At 45.0% G+C, this 26711-nt stretch overlaps 3 protein-coding genes and 1 long non-coding RNA gene across 7 annotated transcripts in view; 3 read left to right on the top strand and 1 right to left on the bottom strand.

Annotated features, from left to right (window-relative positions):
• The window catches only part of PPP1CC (protein phosphatase 1 catalytic subunit gamma), a 16048-nt gene extending 10681 nt beyond the window's left edge, over window positions 1–5367 (top strand). The window contains exons 3-7 of the mRNA XM_086855447.1: window positions 607–837; window positions 1961–2065; window positions 3020–3243; window positions 3666–3800; window positions 4199–5367. Coding sequence (XP_086711573.1) covers window positions 607–837; window positions 1961–2065; window positions 3020–3243; window positions 3666–3800; window positions 4199–4288 — 785 coding nt within the window. The 3' untranslated portion in view covers window positions 4289–5367. The remainder of the gene's footprint in view (window positions 1–606; window positions 838–1960; window positions 2066–3019; window positions 3244–3665; window positions 3801–4198) is intronic.
• Window positions 5368–7606: 2239 nt separating this feature from the next.
• On the top strand, window positions 7607–13807 carry HVCN1 (hydrogen voltage gated channel 1). 4 transcript variants are annotated; one of them, XM_023937340.2, is made up of 6 exons: window positions 7607–7668; window positions 9921–10150; window positions 10617–10721; window positions 10975–11206; window positions 13050–13162; window positions 13461–13807. In XM_023937340.2, exons 2-6 carry the CDS (start codon window positions 9956–9958, stop codon window positions 13524–13526), a joined length of 711 nt encoding a protein of 236 aa, XP_023793108.1. In that variant the 5' UTR covers window positions 7607–7668; window positions 9921–9955; the 3' UTR covers window positions 13527–13807. The 4 variants fall into 4 exon arrangements, with proteins under 4 accessions (XP_023793108.1, XP_086711574.1, XP_086711575.1 ...); XM_086855448.1 differs by lacking the exon at window positions 7607–7668 and adding an exon at window positions 8455–8530; XM_086855449.1 differs by lacking the exon at window positions 7607–7668 and adding an exon at window positions 8530–8688.
• Window positions 13808–13840: 33 nt separating this feature from the next.
• The window catches only part of TCTN1 (tectonic family member 1), a 13687-nt gene continuing 816 nt past the window's right edge, over window positions 13841–26711 (bottom strand). Inside the window, exons 2-15 of the mRNA XM_023937832.2 lie at window positions 25589–25709; window positions 23509–23639; window positions 22979–23145; window positions 22494–22581; window positions 21517–21626; window positions 18884–18904; window positions 18347–18472; window positions 17650–17775; window positions 17248–17330; window positions 16768–16908; window positions 16311–16467; window positions 15505–15630; window positions 15035–15179; window positions 13841–14271 (exon numbers count right to left, since the gene is read on the bottom strand). Of these exons, the coding sequence (XP_023793600.2) occupies window positions 15036–15179; window positions 15505–15630; window positions 16311–16467; window positions 16768–16908; window positions 17248–17330; window positions 17650–17775; window positions 18347–18472; window positions 18884–18904; window positions 21517–21626; window positions 22494–22581; window positions 22979–23145; window positions 23509–23639; window positions 25589–25709 (1541 nt within the window). The 3' untranslated portion in view covers window positions 13841–14271; window position 15035. The remainder of the gene's footprint in view (window positions 14272–15034; window positions 15180–15504; window positions 15631–16310; window positions 16468–16767; window positions 16909–17247; window positions 17331–17649; window positions 17776–18346; window positions 18473–18883; window positions 18905–21516; window positions 21627–22493; window positions 22582–22978; window positions 23146–23508; window positions 23640–25588; window positions 25710–26711) is intronic.
• Window positions 22500–26286, top strand: LOC147649882 (uncharacterized). Its single transcript, XR_015277643.1, has 2 exons — window positions 22500–22613; window positions 23306–26286. It is a non-coding gene; the product is annotated as an uncharacterized LOC147649882 (long non-coding RNA).

The raw sequence follows: 26711 nt of genomic DNA, 5'->3' as shown, positions 1-26711 counted from the left end.
TTCTGTTTCTTGGAATTACTTTCTAGTTTGGTTTCACTGTATTGCATACAGCAGTGCTCATTTTGTTCAGATGTACACGTCTACTTATGCTAAAAGAATGAAGAATGTCAACATAAAAGCCTCAATAATGCAGTTTTGAAAGCTTCCAGCAAATAGTTTTTTATCCTGCTCTAAAACAGAGGACTTATTTCAATTTGAAGCAGCTCATTCCATATTTATAATATTGGTAGTCTAAAATCACAATTTAGTGTTCTGCTTGTCAGAAACAAGCCCATGATTTAAACCAAAGGCAGGAAAAACCAATTTCATTTTTGATGCAGTTTCCCTGCTAGAATTTGAATTACTGGGTGTTTCCAGAAAACAGTTGGTTCCTTGGAGTCTTGATTTTGTTTTATACACACAAATATTTTTGTGTAACTACCATTGCATAGACGTCAAAATGTGATAATTTTACATACATTAACTGTCATTTTAAGTACGTTATGGGCAGTACCTAACTGCAGGCTTCTTTTCTTTCTGAAGTATCTTTGATTTGTTCTTTCTCTAGAATCAATCAAAAAATGTAGTGAAGGGTCACGTAAGTGTCATGTCTGAATCTCCTTGCAGGTGACATCCATGGACAATACTATGACTTGCTCCGACTCTTTGAATATGGGGGTTTTCCACCAGAAAGCAACTACCTGTTCCTTGGTGATTATGTTGACAGAGGAAAACAATCTTTAGAAACAATTTGTCTTCTATTGGCCTACAAAATTAAATACCCTGAGAATTTCTTCCTCCTCCGAGGGAACCACGAATGTGCCAGCATCAATAGAATTTATGGGTTTTATGATGAATGTAAGTACCAGGCGTGTGTGCCCCTGGCTAGGGACAGCAGGGTGGCAGTGTTAGGTGGTTCCTTCCTAACTTAAAATGTCCTCTGTGCTCTTTAGAGGGGCCTTGGCCTATTTTAGAGAGGGGAGTCTGTCCTTCCCCTGGTCCTCTTGGAGTCTGATCCTCACAGTACAAAGCAGCAACCAAGTGGGTAATTTTATTTGTTTGCTGCTGTGTTAACTAACAATTCTCACTGGTAAAAATCATAAGATAAGGGCATCTAATGAGAGATGGGAGAACTTAATTTGATGTGCATTACAGAGGTTCACCTCTGTTTCATTCATCTGATGATGATATGTACAGACTGTGTGATGGGGGCTGTATGCAGACCTTTCCCAAACACAACAAGTAATTTTGCTGTGAAGTAGAAGCCAATGTTCCTGTTTCAAAGGATGTGATTTAATCCAGATAATGTAGAGATGATACTGTCAAATTAATTGTGCACTGAAGCATGTTGGAACTTGTGTGGTGGGACACACTTGGCTTGCAGATGACAAGATGTACACTCCATGTCTTGTTCTCCTCCTGTGAGGAAACAAAGATGTGTGGTATTTCAGAGTTGTCTCCTCAGAGATTAATCACAGGCTTAGTCATTTATCACAAATATGTTCAGGGTTCATATCTGGGAGAGTCCCTTTGAAATTCATAAAACTGTGGCAGTTTCGTTTTTCAGTCCTGTTTCATTTTTCAGTCCTGTTTATTTGCCGAAAGCCAGTTTTTGTGGTACAGCAGAATTTTAAAGAAAATCTGCTTTTCAAGAATTGCTATCTTCCCCTAAAAGAAATGGCAAACAGCAAGATTTTCTGCAACAGATCAAATTCTCCAAGAGATGATTTGCCAAAGCAGAGTTGGGACTGGACAGCCTGGTTGCCAACTGTTGAACAGACTTATGGTGTCCTTGAAGCTGTGCCACACTGAGGGACCTTTGCCACTGTCTTTAAACAAATAAGTCAAAGAAGATTTATTATGTATAGGCTCTAATGCTGACTTTTTGCAAGTCTCAGTAAAGTTCAGGCATCTATGTTAGGTTGGTTGTCTTTGTGTTCGAAAAACACATTGACTGGGTTTTTCTCCCAATCTCTTCTAGGTAAGAGAAGATACAATATTAAGCTGTGGAAAACCTTCACAGACTGTTTCAACTGTTTACCAATTGCAGCTATTGTGGATGAGAAAATATTCTGCTGTCACGGGGGTGAGTAGCAGTTCCTTAGGTGATGTTTGAGGAGCTGGAAAACTCAGGCCATGGCAGTTTAATGTTTACATTGCTGAAGCTTCAAAACAAGGGATTTTTCTGTGCCTTGGCTCATGTATGAGGAAGGGTTGGGCTCAATGAGTGTCAATTTTGTGAATCCTGGAGCCAGTTCAGACACGATGATCTGCTCTTCCTTTTCCACCAAAAGGCAACTTTAATAGCCTCTCCTTTGGAGTAGAGACTCCTTGTAGAGTTATTTTAGATGACCAGGAGTCTGAGGTCTGTCCTGAAAACATCTGTTTCCACAGAACCAGAGTGGTTTGTGTTGGAAGGCACCCTTGGTGATCAGTCAGTAGAATTTCACCCACCATGGGCAGGGACTCCTGTCACTAGGTCAGGTTGCTCTAAGCCCTGCATGACCTGATGAGTTTAATTAGTAGAAATTGATTTATGCCACATGATGCAGCTTTTCCTGGTCATAAAATACAGATTGCACCTTAAATATTTTATCACTTGCGAGTCATTACAGTTGCCCAGGGATTCACATCAGTGGAAAATGGTACGAGACTGGTTTGATATTTTATTTCATCTTACTGGGCCTGATCATCACACTGAACATTTCCTGTGATTCCTGGTGTTGATGCCTCTTTTATTTAACAGCTCTTTTATCAGACACTTGCAAAATATTAGTGAGATTATTGTAATCCTGTAAAATGTGGGAATGGCCTTGCTTTATCTCGCTGCCTGTAAATCTCCTAGAAAGTGACTTCTGTTCCAAACGCTTTGGAACAAATGCTGGATTTAAAAAACGTCAGTGAATGTCGCCATTGAGCTACGTAAAATGGCAGTGGTGAATCACTTTGAATCCAAGTTATTTTTGTCCTGGGTGAATGTCAGTGCTGCAGAGCAAAGCTGGACTAAGCTGGGGTCTGCCTGTGTCTTCCCTGTGAACAGGTTTGTCACCAGACCTGCAGTCAATGGAGCAGATCAGACGAATCATGCGCCCCACGGATGTACCAGACCAAGGTCTCCTGTGTGATCTCCTGTGGTCTGACCCTGACAAAGATGTCTTGGGCTGGGGTGAAAATGACAGAGGAGTGTCCTTCACTTTTGGTGCTGAAGTGGTTGCTAAGTTTCTTCATAAACATGATTTGGATCTCATATGTAGAGCTCATCAGGTATTTTCATTTTGTACATTAAACCACAGAATAATGTAGGTTTGGGGGACCTGAGGTGGTCACCTGGTCCAGCCCAGGCCAGGGCAGACTTGTGTCAGCCCAAGGTGCTGAGGATCTTGTCTGGCCAAGTTGTAAATACCTGTGAGGGTCTTTGAATGTGTCCCAGTGTTTAACAGCCTTTATAATGAACATTTTCATATATACTCTGGCTCTCTTGATCAAGGGCTTTCTCAGTGTTAGTGGACTCTGTTGCTCAGCTGATTCTTGTGATGCTCCTGTTTGAACAGTTTGAGCAGTGTAATAGTTTGAAACTTGTGCTCCTCAAACAAAGCCACGTTTTCAGCACCTGCCTCTGGAAAAGTTGCTTTGCACCGTGTCAGGAGGAAGCTGCCCAGACTAACACCTCTGTTTTGTCTCTAAAGGTGGTTGAAGATGGATATGAGTTTTTTGCAAAAAGACAATTGGTAACTCTCTTTTCTGCCCCAAATTACTGTGGAGAATTTGATAATGCGGGTGCCATGATGAGTGTGGATGAAACACTAATGTGCTCTTTCCAGGTACAGTATCTGAAGATCTTTCCCTCCTACTTAGTGAGGTCACACATTAAATTTGTGACTTGTTTCACATAGATCTTTACAGCTGTCACTTGTAGACAGGGCAGTGTTTGCACTCACATTTCAAAAACATGATAACCCTGTGCTGGTGTGAGTCGGGGAACTGTTTTATCCTGGAATTAAATCACCCAGGCAAAGCAGTTGGCTGTCAGCTGCTCCCACTGCTGCGGGCTCTGGAGCAGCTGATCCCAAAGCCCAGCTTGGGAGCAGGAAACATTGATTTCTTGGCACATTGAGACTTGCCTAGAAGAACCACTAAAGGTAGTGCTGTTACCAGAGAATTACTGTTTCACTGGAAGACAGCTAAAACTTTTTGCTAAATGACCCCTTTGTCTTTTCAGATTTTGAAACCTGCAGAGAAGAAGAAGCCCAATTCCAGCAGACCTGTAACACCTCCCAGGGGTATGATCACAAAACAAGCCAAGAAATAGTCACTTTGGCATTGCCTTGTTGGGACTTGTATCATAGTCTATAACCTTCATTTTTAAACCTATCATGTGTGCTGTTCAGCTTGCTCAAAATAGATAATGTGTTTGTGGTTTTCCTTTCCATTTGATGAATGACATTTGCTGGTTGTAACAGCGAATGAAAGACTTTCCTCCCTCCCAGGAAAAGAGTTTGAAAGTCCCCCTGTGTCGGTGTTCCAGCTGCACACTCCACAGCATCTCCCCGCCAGCCGGTAACCGCGGGGCTGGCAGGGCCTGTACCATGAGTAGTGTAAATCTTGTTCTTTAGGATCTAAAGAGGGCACTCGTGTGCTGTGAGAGTAGAGATTGTTCCTGTCAGCAATTACATACTGTTCATAAAAACCACTGTGAACTTTTTTTACGTTCAATTTTGTTTTAAAGGGATTGCTTTTATGTTAATGTCTTGTCATGTACACGTTAGTTTTATTGCTGTCGACATTAGGAATAACCTTCAACCTTGCCAGCACCACTGGTAGGATGTATATTTAATTCAGACACACGTCCCTCTCCGTATACTTCAAATGACAAAGCCATTATTTTAAGTGTTTGTGTCTCTTTCCTGAAGCCAAAGTTCGCTTAGAAACCCGTTTGTACACAACCCCCCTGCCGAGTTGGCCGGGCTTCCCATCCATGCCTTCCTCTCAGAGAGAAAAGGAAGTGCTGGCTGGAAATAGCAAACAGAAAGGCTTGACCATGCTCAAAGTGAACACGGTTTTGTACAGTTTCCGTGTGCTCAGTCGAGCAGATCCCAGTGCTGAGACAGCAGTCCCGGGGCAGTGACACAAACGGCTCTGGGAGTGACAGAAATGGCTCTGGATCTGCTGGAAGGGGTTTGTGCATTTCAGCATAAAGACTTTGTTCTACAAAGAAACCTAGAAACTTGCTTGATAAGCCAACCAGAGGTGTTGATCTTGATCACCGGTTTATATAAATCTCTCACAGAACCTTGTTTTTTAAAAACTGTTGATCTTTTTTGAACAGATGACAGTGTAAAATATCATGTAGTGAAAATCACTTATTAAATAAAGAAATTGTTAAATCTTCTCAGTGTCAGTTTATCACAACATATACACTACTGCTCTCCAAGGGCCTGACGTAGAGAAATAAATTGTGCTGGAAACCCACGGATTCTTGGTTTGGATTTGTCTGAGCTGCAAGAGGTGATTTTAAACGGCAGTGTTTGGTTTAGCTCTGAGTCTGGAACCTCAGGTGTAGCCCCTCCCAGCCGAGGGGTGCAGCTCCTGCAGCACTGCCCGTGGGGCCACTGGTCCTGAGCTGGTGTTTGCCACAGGCCTGCTCGGAGCCAGGCAGCAGCACAGGGTGGGGGGGGACAAACTCAGTTTGGCTCCTGGCCATTGTTCTGTGCACAGAGGGGATGGCCTTGAGTGCAAGTGCTGCTCTGAGAGGGTTGGAGCTGAGACCAGACCCATTTCCTCTGGTTTTTAATTAGAGAACTAAATTTCTGGTGAAATGGGGAACCAGAGTCCATTTTATCTCTGCTGGCTGTTGGGGCAGGAGGCTCAGGGTGCCTGGCTCACACAGGGGGCTTGGTGGGGACGGGTGAGGTGTGTGCCAGCTCCAGGCCCTGGGGTCCTTCACTGCATGTGGAAAATCCTGTGGGGTGTTCTGCACTCAGAGGAGGCGGCCGGTTCTTACCCTGCCCCTGCTCTGGGACAGCTGCAGCGCTGCTGCATCTGCTGAGGAACAAGTTTGTCACTGGAATGCCCAGCTCTGTCCTGGTGTCCCACTGAATTCTCCTCTACTTCTGCAGTGAGTGGGACTCGCTTGTCACAAATGGATTTTCTGGGTAGTCTGCAGCCATTGACTTTATTTTTTCAATGTATTTCTCTGAATCAAAGAGCTATTTTCCTACTCTGAAGACATTTTTCCCTTCCCTCTACAGCCGATTAATCAAAAACCTCTAACTACCTGTGCTGAGCTTGTTAGATCAGATGTCAGAGATTACCTGGTAAGGCTCTCACAAACTTACTTTCACCCTTTGAATCACACTTGTGGTTTCCTTTATAGCTGTATAATTTTTCTCCCTCCTTGTCCAACACCCTGCACATCTGTTATTGCTTTGTGGGTGGCAACACACGTGGAACCGGTTGGGATGTGCCTGCTCTGGAAGGGACACGGTCACCCCTCCTCGCTGGCCGTGCCGCCTCTGGCTGTGCCACACCTTTGGACTCCATGGCTTGTTTTTTGCTCTCCCCAAATGTCTTCAGTGACACAGGTGCCTATTCTGGGCTGTGCTCTCTGCCTGGCTGCATTCCCTGAGGTTGGGTCATTCCTCAGGCTCCCTGGGGTGGAGGGGGAGGAAGGGAAGGGAAGGGAAGGGAAGGGAAGGGAAGGGAAGGGAAGGGAAGGGAAGGGAAGGGAAGGGAAGGGAAGGGAAGGGAAGGGAAGGGAAGGGAAGGGAAGGGAAGGGAAGGGAAGGGAAGGGAAGGGAAGGGAAGGGAAGGGAAGGGAAGGGAAGGAGCTGCTGCTCCTGCTGCGAGTTGTGATCAACAGCTCAGGCACATATTATGGTCATTTGTTGGTGTTGGGTTATTTTGATCAGTGGAGGAAGAGAGGAGGAATAGATGCTGATTGTTTTTCCATTATGACACTTGTAGGAATATCTAGCTGACACATGGAATGGCTGGAGCAGCAGTGAGCCTCCCAAGGTCTGTGTCCCCACAGCCCAACACCAATTCCTGCTGTCCCAGAGCTCTGTGGATGCTGCAAAGAATGGATTGGGGTGGGGAGGGGCACTGGCATGTGCTGGAAGTCTCCACAACAGGTAGCAGGAAATTGTGGTAAATCCAAATTCTCTTCAATCCCTGTCGTGTGCCCTGGAAAGAGTGGTGAGATCTGAGGCACTCTCGTGTTGGGTGTCCCTCGAGGCACTGGGGTGTTTCTCTGGTTTGTCCAAAGTGAAGTCTGTCCTTGCCATCCAGCTGTGCAAAGGCTGGTTTTCCACACAGGTCAGTTTTGCCTGTTCCTGGTTTGCTTTGGATGTGTCAGGGCTGTTGTGTTCAGCTCCGAGTCAGGCTGACTTCAACAACAACTCAATTTTCCTTGGAACATCAGGACCTAGTCCCCAGCAGAGCTCAGGCCACAGGGGAACACGGGGATTTTATGCACACACACCCCCGTGGTGGGGGTTTTCTCCTGAAACCCTACAAGTCCTCACCCAAAAGGGGCTGGATCTGATGAGCTGCAGATCTTTCCCCATTACCTGATTGCTGTTTACTGAACTCAGCTGAAACAAAAATCCCCAAATTAACTGGAAACCCCCAGGCTAAACCACCCTGCCTCAGGTCCAGGGCTGTGCCTTTGCTGTCCTACTCCAGAGCTCTGTAAGATGTTTTGGGGTGTTGATTGATGGATGAGGGATTTGGAGCTCTAGGAGGGTGTCACCTGTGCTCATTCCCCAATGCCCTGGGAAGGAGAACAGGCATGAGGTGCTAGAAAATATTTAGATTGCAAGAAAAGCTTTAAGTACTCTCTAGGAGGAAATTCTTTCAAATAAAGGAACATCTCTGGGCTTTAGAAGTGCAAAATTGGAGAGATGGTTGCTCCTTGGAGAAAATTAGGAATATTTCCAGTTTGCCCCACCAGAGGTGCCACAGAGATGGGTCCCAGGGAATTTTCACAGCTGAGTTTTTGTGAGGACATCCCAAAACAGTTTGTGTTTGAGAGATGGAGGGGAACCCTAAACATGAAGAGGCCTCTGACAAAACACGAGCCTGTAAATGGAGACAGATTAATCCAGGCCCGATTCCTGGATTTTACAGACACCTTGATCCCTGGACCTCCACTGACTTCATGGGATAATCTGTGCCCTTGCTCAGCAGCTCTGGGATCGGCAGTCACAATTTAAGTTTGCGACTCTCCTGGATCTTTGATTATTGTTTCGGGTGATGTGGGAAAAAAAGTTTAAAAACAGTGGGAAAAAGAAGTTTAAACTCCATCTGCCGTGTCCTGTTCCGGCAGCTCCCGCGGAGAGAAGAACCGCGGGCAGCCTGGGGGAAAAAAGCTGCGGAAATGGGAAATGTCGGAGCGGGGATGGAAGGGGGGCCTGGCTCGGGGATCCGCTGAAGTTTCTCGGGGCGCGGTGGGGAGGAGGCGGCGGGGCCGCCCCTGGCCGGGGGAGGCGGAGCCGGGCCGGGGGAGGCCCCGCGGCGGCGGGAGGCGGCGGGCGCAGCCGGGACGCGAACGGTACCGGGGAGCGGGGGGCGGCCGGGAGGCTCCCGGGGCTCGGGCCGGGGTGGGGGGGTTTACAGCGGGACCCTCCCGGGGTTGCCACGTCCTTCCCCTCGGGGTCTCGCCGCGGTCCCGAGCTCCCTCCTGTTCTGGGCGTCGCCGTGGCCGCTCCGGTCAGTGCTGGGGATGGGGGAGGTTGGGAAGCCTCGGGGTCCTGGATGCTCCGTCCGCCGGCGGCTCCAGGGCCCGCGGCAGCCCCGAGGCTGTCCCGCACGGGGAAGGGGGCTCAATGCCCGGGGCCGCTCCCCGCGGGCTCCGCTCGGCGCCCGGTGGCGGAGAACGAAGGTGCTGCCCCTGTGACGGCACCGTGGGACCAGCTCCCTGCTCCCGGCAGGTGACGAGGTGGCCGGAGCTGGCAGCCGAGGAGAGGGCGAACAGCCCTAGGGCACGGACGGACCTGTGGTGGCACCGGCGGGCCAAGAGAGGCTTGTGCTGAGCTCCCCGGGCGGCTCTGGCCAAGGACAGGTGCCCGCAGAGCGGGATGGGGATGTGCTGGTGTCGAGAGCGGATCTCGGAGGGTTTGCGGACCAGACAGCCTCGCAGGGCTGCCCAAGGAGGAAGGGAGGCTGGCGGGGTTGTGGTAAGAACAGGAGAGCCTCTCCTGCAGCCATCCACGCAGCCCATCTGGAGGCTCCCGGGTCTTGCTCTTCCAGCAAACTTGGAGCTTCACTCATATGGTTTTCATTGCTGGAGCGTGGCCTCAATCAGGAGTTTGGTTTGACGGTCCTGCCCCTCGCTGGGTACGTGCAGGGATGCCCGAGGGTGAGGACAGCTCTGGATGGAAGGAGATGGGGAGGACAATGTCATCCTCCTGACAGGTTGGAATGCGGGCATCACCCGCTTAATTTGCCAGCAAAGGCTGAGATAACAGGGTGTCATCCGTGTTAATGGAGGGAAATTATGGCTGTTCCTCATCTTGGCAGTGTGGCCAGAGGGTGAGGATGTTGGGGTCAGCTTGACCAACAGCTTCTCTGGATCGGTGTTAGGAACACAAGGGCAGCTGCCCCCACTTCCATCACGAGGTGCCAGATAAGAGCTGGAGCTTTGTGCTCCTGTAATCAATGCTTTGTTTGGAGAAGTTTGGAAATACCTTGTGAGGAAGTTCCTTGTAGAGCAGCACAGCGGGATGCAAACAGAACTGGGAAGGCAGCAGGGGCTCCGCGTGGTGCCGTGGGAGGTGATGCAAAACCAGCGGTATCACCGTGAAGCAACTTCCCGTCAGCAGGGCCCAGCCAGCTGTGTCGGAATGTCACACTCTTGTCACCCTGGCTGGGTGAGAAAAGGAAGGTCTGACATCCTTGGTCAGCCCCAAACGGGGAGGTGACGCTCTGCTCTTGTCCCTCAGACGTTGGCAGGGTGATGCCAGCTTGATCCAAAGCCATGTCCAGGTACCTGAAGCACTTCACGGTGGTGGGCGATGACCCCGTGCAATGGAGCAACGACTATCGGAAATGGGAGGAGGAGGAGGAGGCCGGGGAGAAGCAGCCAGATGCGGAGATCAAGATGGAGCCTGCCAGGAACCACATCTCCTTCCAGTACATGATGAAAAAGCTCTTCAGCTCTCACAGGTTTCAGGTGAGGCAGAACAAACCCAGGCCAAGGGCACGTGTGACAGCAGAGCTGCTGTGGGACGAAGCTCAGGGAGAGCACTGAGGCTGTGAGTCCCCACGGTGCAAAGAGCAGCGGCTGCCTCTGAGCTGAGCTGTCCTGTGGGAACAGAAAACTCCGCCGCAGGTGCAGATGTCTCCTGAGAGGAGACAAGCCCCAGTGCACAATCACCACGGCTCTGGCACGTGTTCTCCTCCAGTTCCCTGAGCCCCCCACGCCGAGCAGGCTCTGGTGGGGAGCCAGGTGGTTCCATGTGGAATAACTCAGCACTTGGGGCAGCAGGAGTGGGAGCAATGGAAAGCTCCACGAAACACAACCAGCCAAATCAGGGCTGTGGGCATCAGGGTGTGTTTATCTGAAGGGCCGTATTGGCTCCTCTTGCTCCTCTGTCTGTGCTGGGATGGGATTCATGTTGGTTCTTCTCCTCCAACAGATCGGGGTTGTCTGCTTGGTGATCCTGGATGCCTTGTTGGTTCTTGGGGAATTGCTCATGGATTTGAAAATCATCCATCCGGACAGATATAACATAACCCCAAAGGTAAAATATGGGGAAACATTAGCATGAACAGCAGTTCCTTCCCTTTGGTGGCTCAAAGCCCCCTGGACAGGCTGGGCAAGGCAGGACCTTGACTTCCAGCCTTGCTGAGTCGGTGGTTGTGGAAGAAAAGTCCTCAGCCCTTCCTGTAGAGCCAAATCAGAAGTGCCTTCAAGCAGCAGAGGCTTTCCAGCCTGCCCTGCCCTGTGTGCACTCTGCAGGGCTTCCTGCCTTAAACTTGTGCTCTTTTTCCCAGGTTTTCCATTACCTCTCCCTGTCCATTTTAACCATCTTCCTGGTTGAGGTGGGGTTTAAAGTCTTTGTCTACCGTCGGGAGTTCTTCTACCACAAGTTCGAGATGTTGGATGGGATCGTTGTCATCGTGTCCTTCATCCTTGACATCGTCCTCATCTTCTGGGAGCACGAGTTTGAGGCTGTGGGGCTCCTGATCCTCCTGCGGCTCTGGAGGGTGGCTCGGATCATCAACGGTGGGTGCAGGACCAGGCTGGATTTGTCAAACTTCCCTGAATTACCTGGGCTTTGTTCCTTTCTCAAACCCAACCCCAGGGGTCTTGCTCGGAGTTCCACCCGTGTGGTTTTTCCTGGCTGGAATGTGGCTTTAATCAGGCTGCAATTTCTTTGGAGCAGCAACAATCTGCTGTTTGTGTTTGTGTGATGCCTCAGGTGCATGGCAGCCAGGCACATTCCCCCTGAAAAAACCCATAATCTGTTCCTGCACCTTTATCCTGGAGAGGGATGGCTCATGTTCTGAATTTCCATTGCAGGATTCTTTTGGCAGAGGAGCCCCTGTCTTCCTGAATTTGCTGCTACAGCAGAGCAGGTTTTAATGCTCTGTTCTGCTGTGACTCCATTGTCCCCTCCAGGGATGCTGCAGGGAATGTCCTGATCTTACTCTAGATCTTTCTTGCTTGAATTCAAAGGGTTTGCCATAAAAAGAGAAATAGAAAATGTCCCCAAATCAGGCTTTAGTGATTTCACTGTTGTAACTGTAAATTTGGGCATATCTGAAAAAAGCATAGTTGCAAATATTTTCTTCCTTCTTGAGGAAGGAATTTTGGGATTCCAAAAAATATGTCAATGAGATGATCTCAAATTCCTGCATGAAACCTCAGCTCAATCTCTGTCCTGTGCCTATATTCCCACTTTTGGTGGGTGCTCCATATTTGACACAGCTGGGATCAGAGGAGGGGATTTCTGGGGCTGTGCCCATTGCCCTCAGCCCCTTTCAATGGGGAGAAGGTGCCTGGTTGGCAGCTGCAGCCAAAAAGAAGAGAGATGTGAGAGCAGCTTGTGGCTTTCCTGAGTTCAGAGTGAAAGTCAGAGAGAAACTGGATTTGTGTGCGGCTGTGGGAGCCACGGGAGCCTCACTTCACCGCAGAACCCAGGACTGCAATTACAAATAGATCCCCTCATCCTTGGGTGCTCCAGGCTTCCTGCCAAGCTTTATGCAGTGTCCACCTGCTTGCAGCAAATAGGGACAAAGGGAGCGTGCCCCACGCTGGGGTGTTGGGTGTCAGAGCCTGGGCACCGCTCCTGCCCGTGTTACCAATGCAAATGAGCAGCAGCGCTGCTTTGTCCGCTGAGAACTGAACCCCCAGAGCCCAAACCGGTGCCTGGAGCGCTGGAATCAGCCATGATCCAGAGGAGCTGTGTCGGGAGGGAGAACGTGATGTTCTTCATGCTCTCATCAAGCTGATTTGCTTTATTGCTGTGGGAAGAAAATGCCTCCAGTGTGGAGGCTGAGTTCATGTGGAATCACCTACTGGTGCTTGTAGAGAAGTGGCACCTCTGCCGTGAGGAGACACTGCCTGCTCTCACTGCAGCTGTGCAAGGTGAAGCCAAAGCCCTGTGGACCTGAGGATGTGCCAGGTCCTGCTCCTTTGGGATGTGCCAGGTCCTGTTCTGCCAGGCCGGAGCGATCGGCCCCGGGGGTGGAGGAGCCCTTGGCCCAGGCCTTGCTCTGCTGTCACACCTAAAACTGCTAAAACACAGCAAAGCTGCCCCAGCTGCAGCCCAGGGCTCTGCCAAGGGAGCAAATTCAGGTTCAGGATTTGAGTGACAGAGCGATTAATTCAGCTCTGAGGCCAGGCTGCCTCTCTCCAGCAGAGTATCGGTATCCGAATCCCTCCGGTGGCTGATTTAAAACCCTTTCTCATTAAGAAAAGCACTTGGGAAGGGTGGTTGAAGATGACAGAAGCTGAGCTGGAGAGGAACACGTTTAACTCCTTGAGCACACAGCCTGTGTGCTGTGAACTCCTGCTCGTGGCTGTTTTACAATGTAAAGCAAACCCACTGTGAATTGTTCCACAGGAATAATTTTATCGGTGAAGACCCGCTCGGAGCAACAAGTGTCCAAGTTAAAGCAAGCAAACCTGAAACTTGCCACGAGGGTGGAACAACTGGAACACAGCTGTTTGGAGAAGGTAAAAAAAAAACACTTCTAATTTGGGTTTACCTGCTAATGGGGATCCTTGTGCAAGGTTGGCACTGTTGGCTTGGTTTCCTCATTGGGAAGTGTGGGGTGAGCTGGGCTGAAGCAGCACAGCCCTGCCTGGGCTGCTCCTCGGAGGAGGAATGATGTCCCTACCTCTGTCCTACTTCTCTTGGCCAGGTTGTGCTGTTTTCCTGCTGCAGGAGATACATTATAGCAGATAGGAAGATCTGTGGGAACCTGGGAAGCTGCTTGCAGGCTGTTAATGATTTAAATTCTGTCTCCTACAGGAGCAAGAAATCGAGAGGCTGAATAAAATATTGAAACAGCATGGACTCCTCAGCCAGCAAAAATAGGAGGCCGGTTTTCCAAGGTGGGAATTCTGCTTGGAGATTGCAGTGTTGGATCTGCCAGCTTGACCTGAAAGGTTTTTCTGTCTCTTTGCTTCCTCTTGTATTGTGTTTTCTATAAACATTTTCCATTTGACCCCACTTTGATCAGACCTTGGGATGACAAAAATAGTTCTACTGGAAAATTAATCACACACACTGTAAACAGTATTTTTTTTTTTCCCTTTCTTGTATAGTTACAGTCAAAACTGCAAAATAATTTAATAAAGGCACATCTTTACAAGCTATACATCCAGAAAAGTACCACTTATTTAAAATAATTTATTTTTTTTTTCTGTGATAGCATTCTTTGTTTGCAACAAACTTGCAGTATAAATGATAAGAACCCAGACTGAAAAGGTAATTTCTTCTCCAGCTGCCTGTTCATCATCAATACGTCTCTCTGCCAGCCATTCTTTTCATACTGTTGGTAGTTTCCTCATTTCTGTTGCTGCTTGTGCCACTTTGTTATTTATATAACATTCATTTCAGAAACACCAACACACCACTCCTTTCCCTGACAAAGAAATCAGCACCAAACTAGAGGCAAACATGTGCCATTTTACATCAAACAATGGCTTGTTCCAGCAGCAGATCCCAGTTCTGATACTGCATTCCCTCATCTCTTCTTCCCCTTTCACTGTTCCTTCACAGCCCGTGCGGCTGCAAAGTTCTTTGTTTCCACAGCTCATAAATCCATGTATTAAAAGAACTGGAATATGTAAGAACAGATGTAGGTGAGTGCACTGCTGGGAACAGTCAGACTCCAGAAGAGCCATGAAAAAGCAAATTCTAAAGGGCCAGGCTGGTGTTTGAATTTTTTTCAGGTACTAGAGTGTCCCTGTGGAGAGGCTGTTTGAAAGCTGAAGAGTGAGGTTTAAGAAGTGGGAATTCTGAGAGATGGGGACTGCAGCAGGTGTCCTTAAAGGATTTCAGCCCCACTCAGCTGGAGAGGTCACTGAAAGCACAACTCAACTGCTCAGATTTTTTAAAAAAGGTAATTAATTAGTGGTATGGGAAAAATAGCCAGGTACATGTGGCTTATTCATCTGTGCAAGGAGATAAAGCAGAAGCCTGATTTAATAGTACATGATGAGTTTAATTAGCAATTTATCTCTGCTGTTAGGGGATAATGAACCTGCTTTCCCTGTGTGTCCCTGTGCTCTTCCCTTCCCCTCCTGCCACTGCTGGGCAGTCTGGGGCTGGATCCCACATGCTGGAGCCACCAGCAAGTTCAGACTGCCACCTTTGTCCTCTCTGCAGAGTTATAATTGGGAACTTTCCACTTCGTGGGGGTTTCTTCACCCTAAACCTTCTGAGAAACCTCATAAGATCTCACCCTTCCTCTCTGGCCCAATTTTAGCCCAGTATCTACAACTTAGGAGAAAGTGATGGCCCATCACAGTTACAGGATAAACACTGGACTAAAACTAATATAAAGCAGAAATATGGGGTTTTTTTTGATACATACTTACCTTAGACAAAGGGATAGAAAAAGTCAAAGGGTAACTTGATGTTAATGGTGGGCCAAGCTTTGTAGCTTGGCTCTGCAGGTGCAGAAATGTCAGTGAAAACCACAGAACTTGTTACAGGAATAATCCTTTCCCTTCCTGAGGGAAGCTGCAATGAAAATACAAACAGGACTTAGCTTCATTTGTACAATTGTTTTATTTGGTCTGGGTTATGTTTGTTAAAAAGGTTTTGATTTTGTTCATACAGTTCCATGTTTCTTTCCATAAATGATGTATAGATTTTTATTGCAGTGTGTTTTGGCAAGGAGCCCACAGTTGTGTTTGAGCTGGAAGAGAACTGCTGGGTGTAAATACATTCTAATGTGAAGTGCTGCCTTTAGATAAAGAGATTATCTGGGTCAATATCACACAGCTGATACCCAAGGAAAACAAGCCACTTGTTTTATCTTAAATCCTGTAATTTAATTACATACCTGCTTCAGTGTGGTGCTAGTGATTGTGGCTGTAACATTCACTATCCTGGCTTGTGGATTGACCAGGGATCCATATTTAGTCCACTTCACTTCTACTCCCAGTGACACTGGTATTTGGCATGAGCTCTGCAAAGTGTGAGAAATCATCTCATTGTCTGCCTTTTGCAGAAACCATCACAGTAATTAATTATTCATGTTATTAAAAGGGTAGAATGTCCCCAGAAAGCTCACTGAGGAACTTACCAGAGCAGCTGGACCCTGCACTGTTGCTGGGCAGGACAAAATCCTGAACTCTGCCAGGGCAGAATTTTGAAGGCTACAATCTTAAATATTTTTATGCATTTGTTCTTGAACTATTACACTTCTGGTTACAGAAACCATTCATCCTTTAGTTGCAGAAGCATGCAAGAATCCATCCACAATCTTTTTTTTGTGCTTCTCTCCCTTTTACCCTGGCCTGGAGCAAGAGGGGAAACACTGATTCTGTTCCTTCACTCTGTCACCTCTGGTGCTTTGTCCTCACAATAGCAACATTCTAACCTGTGTCTAAACAACTCACTTTGTACCCAATATGTTGCCCTGAGGTGCCTGGATACCAGCTTGATCAAATATAACTTCTACATCAAGAGAAGTTGTTCCCTCCTCTGTGAATATTCCATGAGTTTTTTCCAGTTTATTTCTGCATTCCCAGCCCTATTTTCTCCTCCAGTTGGTTCCTGCATTTTTAGGGTGTGAAGCTGAGCTGATGCTGCAGCACAGGCACAGATCTCGTGAGGATGGAGGGGTGGAAGTGCTTTAACTTTCACCTGCTCTGAGATGTGGAGCTGAGTTATTGGTACCCAGTCCAGCACATCCTGGGCTTGAGAATTCCCAAATGAGGCCACGTACTCAGGAAAGCTTTGGCCCTTCAGCACATCAAGGAGGGTCTGAGCCAAAGGCTGGCATTTCATAGCTGCTGTAATTCTTCCAGAAAACAAAACAAAACAAAAAGATGAGTTACAGCAAAATCCATTGGTTTGGCACAGTCATAATTCCTCCTTGCTCTCTGCTCTGTTCAAGCCTTCTGGCTACAGTTGCTAATGTACACAATCTTTCCAAGAGAAAGACCACTGTTAATTAAATGACATTTTTTATAATTAAATACTCCATTCTCAATACTCCTCCAGCTGTACAAATGGCCCAGGACCTGAACAGAGCCTGAGGGAAAGGGTTGTCAGAGGGTTAAAAGCATTAAATTAAAAAAAAATATAAATTACTTCTTACCGTAGCTTACAGCCTGATACCATGTTATAACCAAATAATACTGGGGCTCTGGCTCCCTGTGCTGCCAGGCAGTCCTGGGTGGATGTGCTCTGCAGAATGGTGAGTTGGCTGTGTTTGTTACTACTCTGAATGATGCCAGATGTAACACACAGTTAAGGGAAATTAAATGCTTGATGGATAGAGGGACAAAAAAAGAATCCTTAATCATATCCTTAAAATATAGCTGAAAATGCTATAATGGCTCAAGATTCCTCTCACAAAAGCACCAGGGTGTGCAATGAAGGGCTAAATGTACCTCACTACACAACCCAGGAGATTGCAGTCAGGACTGAGTCATTCCCTCCTAAAACACAGTAAGAAAAGCACATTTTTATTTTTGGTAGAGAACAGATGAATTTCGTAGATGTCCGTGCTAAAAAGGATTTGTGAGGATGGACCAGAGCAAGTGCAACAAACAGAAATGCAGCAGGGAAAGGATATCCTTGAGGTTGGAATCCTGCTCTGACAGGCAGCCCAACAACATAGCCAGGATTGCCACTGAGAGGAAGTGGCTGTGTATTTTCCTGCAATGCAAACAGAGTATTAGTTCTTATCCTGCACTGAAGTGGTAGGAAAACACAGAAATATTTCAGTTATTTTAGGATTATGACCTGCCTTGCATGATGAGGGCAAGACTGAGGCTTTGCTTTCTCTGTTATAGTCACAAGCTCGGGCTCATAAACATGACAGACTTTGGAGGCCTTCATTGCCTAGCTCTGAAATGCTGAGTATCCAGGGCAAGTTCTGTCTCACCTTGCTACTAACAATTGTTCTGATTCAAGTTTAATAAGTTTTGTAATTAAATGACTTTCACCAAGTCACCCATGACATCTCCACCGTTACCTGAGTGAAGCTGATTTCGAAGCTCTGCTCTATTGAAAGTGTTTCTTTGCTAATTGCCCCCAAGACAAAAGCAGCAGCTGCTTCTATTATTTCTCCTGTGTCTGTGTGGGTAATGTGATAATTCACCTGAAAATTAAACGTTTTAGATATTAATTTGAACAAATACATAAGAGAAACTTGAAAAAAAAAGAGAAAAATTTAAACCATGCAAGTATTTTCTTGCTTGCTTGCTTAAGAAACTCAGCTCCAGGGTGGGGATGGGTTATATCCTCTAGAGGCTGGAGCCTCTTCACAACTGACTTTTTGATAAACCTAAGCACAGGCACAACATTCATTTACTTTAAAATTAAAAGATGATGTGCAGCATTCCTCTCTCTGTCATTAGTGCACCTGAAATAAACTCCCAAGCATAAAGTAAATTCCAAACTCATGTCATTGTCTGTTTTGCCACATACACAGAAGTAACACCAGGATTTCAGCCTGGCTCCATGCTATGTTGCACAGAGTTATTATTTTGTTGCAAAACACTCCCTTTTATCCAAAATCAGTGCTTCTCCCATGACATTTACTTTGGAGATGTCACAATATAAGGAAACTGCAAGGCCTTCCTGACAGCTTTGCTGTTTGGGAATCAGAAGTGATTTGATGCACAGATGCCTTCCATCAGCTCTGAGGAGAAAAAGGCTGCCAGACCTACCCCAAGAACTGCATTGATGCACAGTTCATCTGAAACCATGGGGAGCCTCAGAACATCACTGCTGCTCAGTAAAGTCCTCATTCCATTCAGAGACTGGACAACTATGGACTGGACAGTAATATTCACCTGAAAAACAGACTCGTGTCAGCTCTGAACACTGGGTATAATTAATTTTGGCTCTTTCTGTGTTATTATGTGCGTGACCTTTCCGGGTTCTGTTCCACAGCAACAGCACTCAGTAATTCTCTGAACAACTGCTGTGTTACAAGGACTACTGAAGCTCAACCAAAGGGTCTGTGTTTAAATAAATAAAGAGATTTTCTTGAAAAGAGGGAGTTCTATATGAGGGAAATATATCAGGCTTGAATGTTTGCAGGCAGCATTTTATATTTGAGTTGCTAAGTATCATTACTGATAGCAAATGATGCAATTTTTTTTAATGTAAAGATTTGATCAATCAGTGAAAAATTCCCACTGACTGTAACTTAATAAGAATTTTGCCCACAGCTCTTCTAACTAATTTAGAAGGATACTTACCATCTGACTCGATTTGGGCACCTGAGGGAGAATAAAAGGACAAATTAAAGCAGTAGCAAAGGTCTGACCTATTGTACGTAGCAGACAAGTAAAACAGGTAAGGCTTTGTCTATTTAACTCTTTCTCATAACAATAACTTTTATGTTATGGAGTTAATTGGATATAAACCAGAGTATTCAGGAAGTGTGAAAAGAACTGCCACAGTCCAATTCCCTCCCTCTTCTAACCCTTAGAATTATTCAGAGACCATCTTTAGGAAACCTGCCAGGCTGTGCTTCCCAAAGAAATTAAAATCTTTAGTTATCTTGTTCCATAGTTTCATGGTCTCTAAACCAATAAAAGAAAAGCAAGTATCTCTCTTGTTGTACAGCACATGGATATGTGTTGCCCCACTGAAAAATTTCCACTAAAAATATTTCATGGAAAGGCAGAAATGTCAGACTAAGGTCATCAATCAAGCCTATAAAATGGAGCACCATTTTGTCAAAGGTTTTACTTGTCTGACTTTCCAATGAATGTTTGAGCCACATCTTTGGGAAGGGACCAAGGACTGGACTGTGATCATGAAGCAATTCTGCTGAATTATGATGGGATACTGAGAGCAGTGACTCATCTCCAGTGCCAGCAGGGAACACATTCCTGGGAGCTGGAGAGCTGAAGGTGATGCAGGTACAGACTGTCACACATTTATCATCCCAAGGTACAGCTCAGCCATCAGAATGAGCTGGATGAATAAAAGTCCCTGCAAAGATTAGACTCATCCTTCAGGGAATGGTGCTATTTCTGACTGGGAGAGGAGTGAGCACCACTCCTAGAGTTCTGTTTATCCATGACTGGGATGATGGGTGATGTCTCTGGAGGTCACTGGCAGACAGCACTGCAGCCACACTGCTGCCTCAGCTTCCCCCCGGGCAGGGAGGCAGGAACAGCTCGTTGCTTTGGCAACTGCACACTGCTCACTAACCATGGTGTGTGTGAGACACCTCCTGTTGGGAGATTCCAGGAATCCCCAAAACTCCTTGGATCTGCTGGTTAGGCCAGGGCAGAGAGCAGAGATTACCTGAAACAATTCCCAAAATTCTGCTCTCACTCCAGCTGCCCATCCTGGCATGGAGGGTGGGCTCCTGGGGATGGGGTTTTCTGTAGGACCCGCTGTCCCAGTGCTCCCAGTAAGGCTCGCTCAGTCACTGGTTTGCCGTTTCTTTTGCCGGCAGCTCCATCTGCTGGCACTGGGAGGGCTCCTGCTCTGCCCTGTGACCATCCTGTCCCCAGTGCCATCGCTTTTCTCTCCTCACATCCCACCTCCAGCTCCCTTTGGGAAGGGAACCTTCCCACAGAGCATCTCCAGCAGCTTCTCAGATTCCATCTGATCCTTCCTGACATCCAGCGTGCTCTGGGCACCTCTCCCGAGCTCAGCCATTGCCTTGGCAAGCAGCACATGGATAAGGGGTTATGGACTTTTCCAGTCAGGAAAGGGAATTCTTTAAATTGACTTTAAAGTCAAACCCACTCGGCTGCTGGAGCCTGGCCTGAGCCACTCTTGTTCTTTTCTGTTCCTGCAGCCAAAAAGACCTAATTTTGGAAGGACATGGAGACACTCAGAGCCCTTCTGAGGCAGTGTTTTCTCCACCTCTTCCACAGCAGAAGAATCAAAAGTCAACATTTGGGAGCAATCCTTGACTGATTTCAATGAGATCCTGAAGGAGTAGGAGAATGATCCCACCTGTGAACTGCTTAGTGGGCTTTCCTTGCCTTTGGGAGCTTTGGAATCTGTGAGCAGCCTGGAAGGGGTCTTTAAGCAGTTACTCACTGCTAATTAAATTAATTTAAATAATTACATAAATTAAAATAATTTTAATGGTGAAGAGGTTGCTGTTTCTTTACAACCTTCAGCTTCTGGAAGGAGCCATCAGATTAAGGTATGATGTATTTCAGTTTCATTTTTTCATGAGTGATTTCTTTGTCTTCATGAATATCCTTGCAGGGGATTTATTTTCACATAAGATATCATCCCCCAGGTCAGAAAGGGATGAAAAAGAAGGCAAAGCTTTGAAAAATAACCCCAGATTCGATTTTAGCAGGCAGAAGCCGATGAAAATTGTTCTCAGTCATGTCCTTTGGGAGCATAAAGAAGGCTGTGCCAGCCCCTACTATCAAAAACTGAGGCTTGGAGGAAAAGGGCAGATGCAAAGGATTAAATATGACAGGTTCTTTTCAGTACAAAGTTCTACCAACTCTTTAAAACTCAGATTTCTTAGAATTATGTGTTCTGATAAATGAGCTTCTTGGAAAATCCTGAACATGCACAGAAACGTGAAACTGCACTAGCTCAGTGACATGACCTTGGATCTTCAAAACTATTATTTTTCACTTTATCTTGACTACATTATTTATATTTGGCTAAGCAGAGAACAGCAAATGCTTCTGTTACCAAAGCTTGAAGTAAAAACATTCTCAAAGGCTTTCTGTATAAAAGTCTGCTGTACAGGGAGATGTTTCTTCCCAATTCACAATTTAAAAATCCAAATAAAACACCATATCCCTCAGTAAACAGAAGTTACTTCATTCTGCAGATGCAAAAAGATATAAAATACTCATATTTTATCTATATGACTGTTTCAAATCATACTTACTGCCAAAATGCTGGAGTTGATATAAAACAACATGCTAAGTGCTTGAATGCTGTCACATTTTTCCACACTCACTGATCGAATGCATTTTGTGGCTTGGTTTACTAAAAACCCTGGGGAAAAAAAAAAAAAAGTCATCAAGTATTACTGGAGGAAATTAAAGAGGAATTATGAAAAGTATAAATGAAAAACAATAAAAGTATCTTAGGTACAAGCAAAAGTGAAAGTAAATACCATCTCTATTGCAGATAAGGTTTCATGTGAGCTATGAAGAATAAAATTTTTATATTCTCCAAAAATGCTATGAGAAAAAGTATTACTCCTTCTAGAAAAAGCTTCATGAAATTTACTTAATTTTTGAATCTCATAAGATATTTTTTTTCCTTCACAAAAGACTTAAATCCTGTAATCACCACCACGACTGTTATGAGACCACATTTAATGATAACAGTGGGATTTGGAAAATGCAGGTGGGGGTTTGGTTGTGGCTTTTTTTTTCACCTCCACCTCAGGGAATTAAGGGTAAAGGTGAAAGGTTTGTGTGAAAGGTTAAAAATGCAGAGCTCAGCCTGCAAATCTGATTTATGAGAGGAGCCCCTGTGCAAAGGGAATCTGCCAAAGGCTGCCCAGGCAGGGCTGGCTTGGTGCAAACCCCTCCTCCCTCAGGGTGTCACCCTTGTACTGTTTGATTAAACCAATTATCCCAAAAAGAACATTTTATTGTTGGATAAACAACCCTTTAGAAGATTCTCAGGGATTTACATATCTCACTTTGAATATTTAATAGAGATACAACACAGTTTCTATTCTATGTCTTAAAAAACGAACCAAATAGAGAAAAGTGATTTGAAAACCATCTGCTTATGAACCTTTAGCTGAATTCTCCATGGGGAGTGTGCCAGCTTTCTGACTAACTAATCTCAAACCAGAGCAGAATACTAGAAAGCCAAAAAATTTGGATTCAAGTGCACTTTTCCAACCTGCAGGATTTGTGTCAGAGCACCAAGAAGAGACAACAGGACTTGGCAGCCTTAGAAATGCATCCTCTGTCTGCACAGGAACCCCATACTGCCAAATAAAAACCACAGTCAGGTACATAGGTGTGTTTCAGCCCATGGAAAGTTTCAGAGCATTTTTATTAACAACAAATATGAATAAAAACAGTAGTTATTTCCACAGGATCTCTCAATACTACTTTGTGCAGCAATTCTTCAGCCACTGCTACAGCTTTATGTTGAAAACAGAAAAAAAAAAAAAAGTGACTTTTCAATTATCTTAAAAATCTAGTTCACTTTTTAACTAAACACAAAACATAACATTTCTTCTTTTTACATTTCTATATTTAAAGACTAATGTAAATTATTTAAAAGCAGATGCAAACAATGCTGATTTGTTCTTTCTGGAATAATCTAATACTAATTGCATCAAATAGAATTTACCTTCTAATGAATCAGAGATAATTTACCTCATATCTGGAAGTTTCATTTGCATCAGGGGGATTTTGAGCATCTGCATCCAAATTCCAGCTGTCAGGCTCAGCACTGAAGGTAGCACCTCCAAATTTGTCAAGCAACTGATCAAAATTTTCTGGAGTTGGGATTTCAGGGGATTTGAGGTACAGGGCTTGTTTATCTGTCAAAATATTTAAAGAAGGAGATAATTAAAAAAAAAAAAAAATACAGAAACAATATTTAGTAACAAAAAGAGACAACTTTAATCCTAAATGATTTATTTAGGATGTTAAATTATTTGCAAAAAAAACCAAACTAAACTATTTTGTTTTTTCCAACAGAAAAGACCACGAGTACCAGATGTTCAATTTCATGTTTTCACAAGTGAAAGGATCACAACATAAGGACTGAGCAGACAGAATTACCAGTTTCCTGAGAGGTTTAATAAAATGAGAATAGTTTTAAATTTAGTTGTTTTCTGGTACCTAAAGAGCTTACAAAAAGTAACACCACAATGCTTAATATTGCCTAAAACTCTACTTACAGTTTGTAGCATGAATGCAGAAAATACTGGGATTGACTTGGTCAATTAATTTAAATATCCTTTCTGGTGGATTTGCTTCAACATCAAGAGAATACACAGCAGCTTTCTGACTACACAGCTGGCTGTCACCTCTGCAAATAAACAAAATTAATTAATGACCCACTAGAAGTTAATGTTGACCAGATTTAAAAGTACTTTTCATCTACTGAGGCAGCACCAGAAAAATAAAACATGAAATTCCTGAATTTAACACAATTTGTAGAACAACCATGCATCCTTAGAAGGTTCCTATTGTTTTCTACTCTGTGCTTAATAATAAATAATAGAGAATTCTCCCACATGTTTTGTTCAGCAGAGGAAACTGTGAGCAGCAACATGAAGGAAGGTAAGAAACAGACGGGGGAGGGAAAACCAGTGACAATATGAGAAAGAAAATGCTAGATTGGATGGGACCCAGATGGTTGAGGCCCCAAAAATGCAGGGCTGCACCACAGGCCACACACAGCTCAGCAGCACTTTCATTTCTACAACCCAAGTGGGATGTCAGAGCAGGAAAACAGGTCAGTTTTGTGGATTTTGGAATTATATTCATTTTGAGCAGGGAATGGGAAAAAATCCTACTTGAGATGCATTGAAAGAAATGGCAGAGTGAGGAACAGGAGGTGATATGAACCCAGCCTGTCTTGGAAAAGTGTTTAAGGCTATGCCACGGGCTCATCAACAGCCCAGAACTGTAGGAGAATGTGCCACTTCAGAGCCTGGGAGCACTGGTGTGTGCCACATGCTACAAACACAACCTGGTGGTCCCTGTGAAACTGCTATCTAGCAGGACAGAGCAGCTAAGGACAGGCCCTGGAGAACTGAAATGACTTTTAGAAATTTTCATGCCTGGAGTTAAGTTCTTTCATGAGGTGAGTCATTTGTTAATAGGATCTCAACATAAATCAAACCCTTCTGCTGCTGTTCCAGAGACGTCACGGCCTCTGCGTTGGGATCAACCAAAATAACACAAATATGCAAATGTAGATAAACTCTGATGTAAATAATGAGACCCACAACACCTGCAGACACTGAAAATCCCCTGGCTTTTCATGCAAAATAAACATTTTACACAAAAGAATTTGGGCAAAGAAACACAACTTCATTTGAGGCATTTCTAGTTGACAAAGGCAGCACAGTCACCCGAGGCAATTAAAGTGTCACTCAGGAGGGCGTTGATTAGACCTTTCTGATCTATATAAATATCTATAAATGGGGAGCAGGAGTCTTTGTGTGCCAGAACAATAAGAAACCACAGTCTGGCATGACTGCTAATTCAAATTTCAAAGCACCAAGAATAAACCCCCAGTGCTCAGATTGGCATAATTTATACAGAAGGTGGGTTGAAAAGCTGCACTTATTGTTCTGAGAAGTCACTGAGAGGTTTTTTTGCACATTATGATTTTGAAGTGAGCTTTCTTAACTCCTCTTTGAGAAGATGGAATTGGGTGAAGGTGTTTTCAGATAAACTAAATAGCAAAGAAACAACTTTTGGCTTTATTAGTATAATGTTAAATTTTAGTATTTGTGGAGTGGGAGTGGGGGAGCAGGTTGGGACTGTGACTTGTAAAATTAGGGTCAGAAAATTGCTCACACTATTTCAACAAGCTCTGAAATGATTAAGTGTGTAGCTGATATCATAAATGTAACCAAAGAGGTTACTGATAAATTTACTGATAAAAGCTAGTGATCTACAAAAGTGGCCAGATTGATCCTGTGGTATCAGTTTTCTTAATTTCCAGTCACTGAATTGATGAAAGCCTAAAGATGCATCATTCTTCCCCCCCTAAAAAACATCACCACCTAAATGGCCACAGAGAGAAGCACCGTGAAACAGGAGGAAAGCAAGGAGCAGGAAGAAAGAGGGAATGAGTGGGAGAGAACTGGGTGGGAGGTGGATTTGCTGCTCTGCCTGGTCAATGCAGGGGGGTCAGGATGCAGCAGGGAGGGTAGGAATGGGTCAGAGGAGAGGACAGAGCCCTTCAAAGGCAGGCAGGAAATGAACGATGATTTTGTACTTTCTGGATATTTCTGCACTCACGTGACCACAGGGACTGAGCAGGAGGTGAAGAGGCTGAAGTCCTCGGGGCTGCAGTCAGGGTCACAGCAGCAGTTGACATCACACTGTGCCACCAGCAGGTCGCAGACACACAGCCTGGCAACTGCAGCAGAGAGTGAAATGAGCACTGCAGTGGGGACTTCACACTTCACACCATGTCCCAAACACTTTCACTTTGCCCTGGTTTTGACACAAACTTTTGGTCCAAAGCCTTCTCCTACTTCATGTTTTCTTGAAACAATTTTTTAAAAGCCATCTTTTCTGCTGCTGAGCAAATCTGTTTGGAACATGTGAACAAAACCAAAGCTTACTGAAATCTGCTCCCTGACAAACAAAACCCCCAATTCAATAGGGATTTTGGAGGTGTGAAAATCTACTTAGCCCTGCAGAGGGAAAAAAATGAGCTATAAATACACCTTGTTTGTATCTGCTTTTTCAGCTTATTAGGAAGAAAAATAAAACATTTTGAAAGAACAGAGAGATATTTACAAGTATTGAGGATGTCTCAGGGTCCAGGAATACATTTCCTTGATGTGCCAACATAACCATAGTTGACTTCTTTGAAATTGCTTTTTTTCTCTGTTTGTAGATACTGTGAAATATTGTAATCACAGATAGAGTGATTGCTAATAATTCTGTAAACTAGCTCAATAAAATATGCACTTGGCAACTTCTTGAAACACTTTGAGATTTTCAAGTTTATAAATTCAAAGAACAGATATTACTCTACTGAACTGTTTTTGAGAGTTGCTGTTCTATAATTAATCTAGACTTAAGAATAGCAGAGAATGAGGAAAATTAAGGCAAGTATTTTATAGAAAAGACATTCAAAGAATATTTTCATAATTCTTTTATTTCACTTTGACTGCTGCCTGTTTCTCTGTGGCCCGTGGATGTTCTCTGACCACCTGAACAGTATCCAGGTATTTCCTGGAATCTCTGAAGTTCTGACCATTCTGTTGGCAGAGCTTAGCTCATCCTGTAAACAAGAGAAGTTCAAACATGGATGATTAGATTGCAAGGTTATACCTGTGAGATTAGGGATTTAAATCTCTTTTCCCTAAGGAAGTAGCACTGGGCTGGGTTTCGTTTGGCAGGTAACCCA

Source organism: Cyanistes caeruleus, chromosome 18 (assembly GCF_971803275.1).
Source record: "Cyanistes caeruleus chromosome 18, bCyaCae1.hap1.1, whole genome shotgun sequence".
Lineage (NCBI taxonomy): Eukaryota > Metazoa > Chordata > Aves > Passeriformes > Paridae > Cyanistes > Cyanistes caeruleus.
The sequence above is the reverse complement of the archived record's forward strand: the minus strand, read 5'-3'. Positions and strand labels throughout refer to the sequence as shown.

Excerpts from the sequence above, each read along its gene's own strand:
- HVCN1 (XM_023937340.2), top strand. The coding sequence starts at position 9,956 with ATGTCCAGGTACCTGAAGCACTTCACGGTGGTGGGCGATGACCCCGTG. Across the intron at positions 10,151-10,616 it reads TCAGCTCTCACAGGTTTCAG|ATCGGGGTTGTCTGCTTGGT; the intron begins GTGAGGCAGAAC and ends CTCCTCCAACAG. Across the intron at positions 10,722-10,974 it reads GATATAACATAACCCCAAAG|GTTTTCCATTACCTCTCCCT; the intron begins GTAAAATATGGG and ends TCTTTTTCCCAG.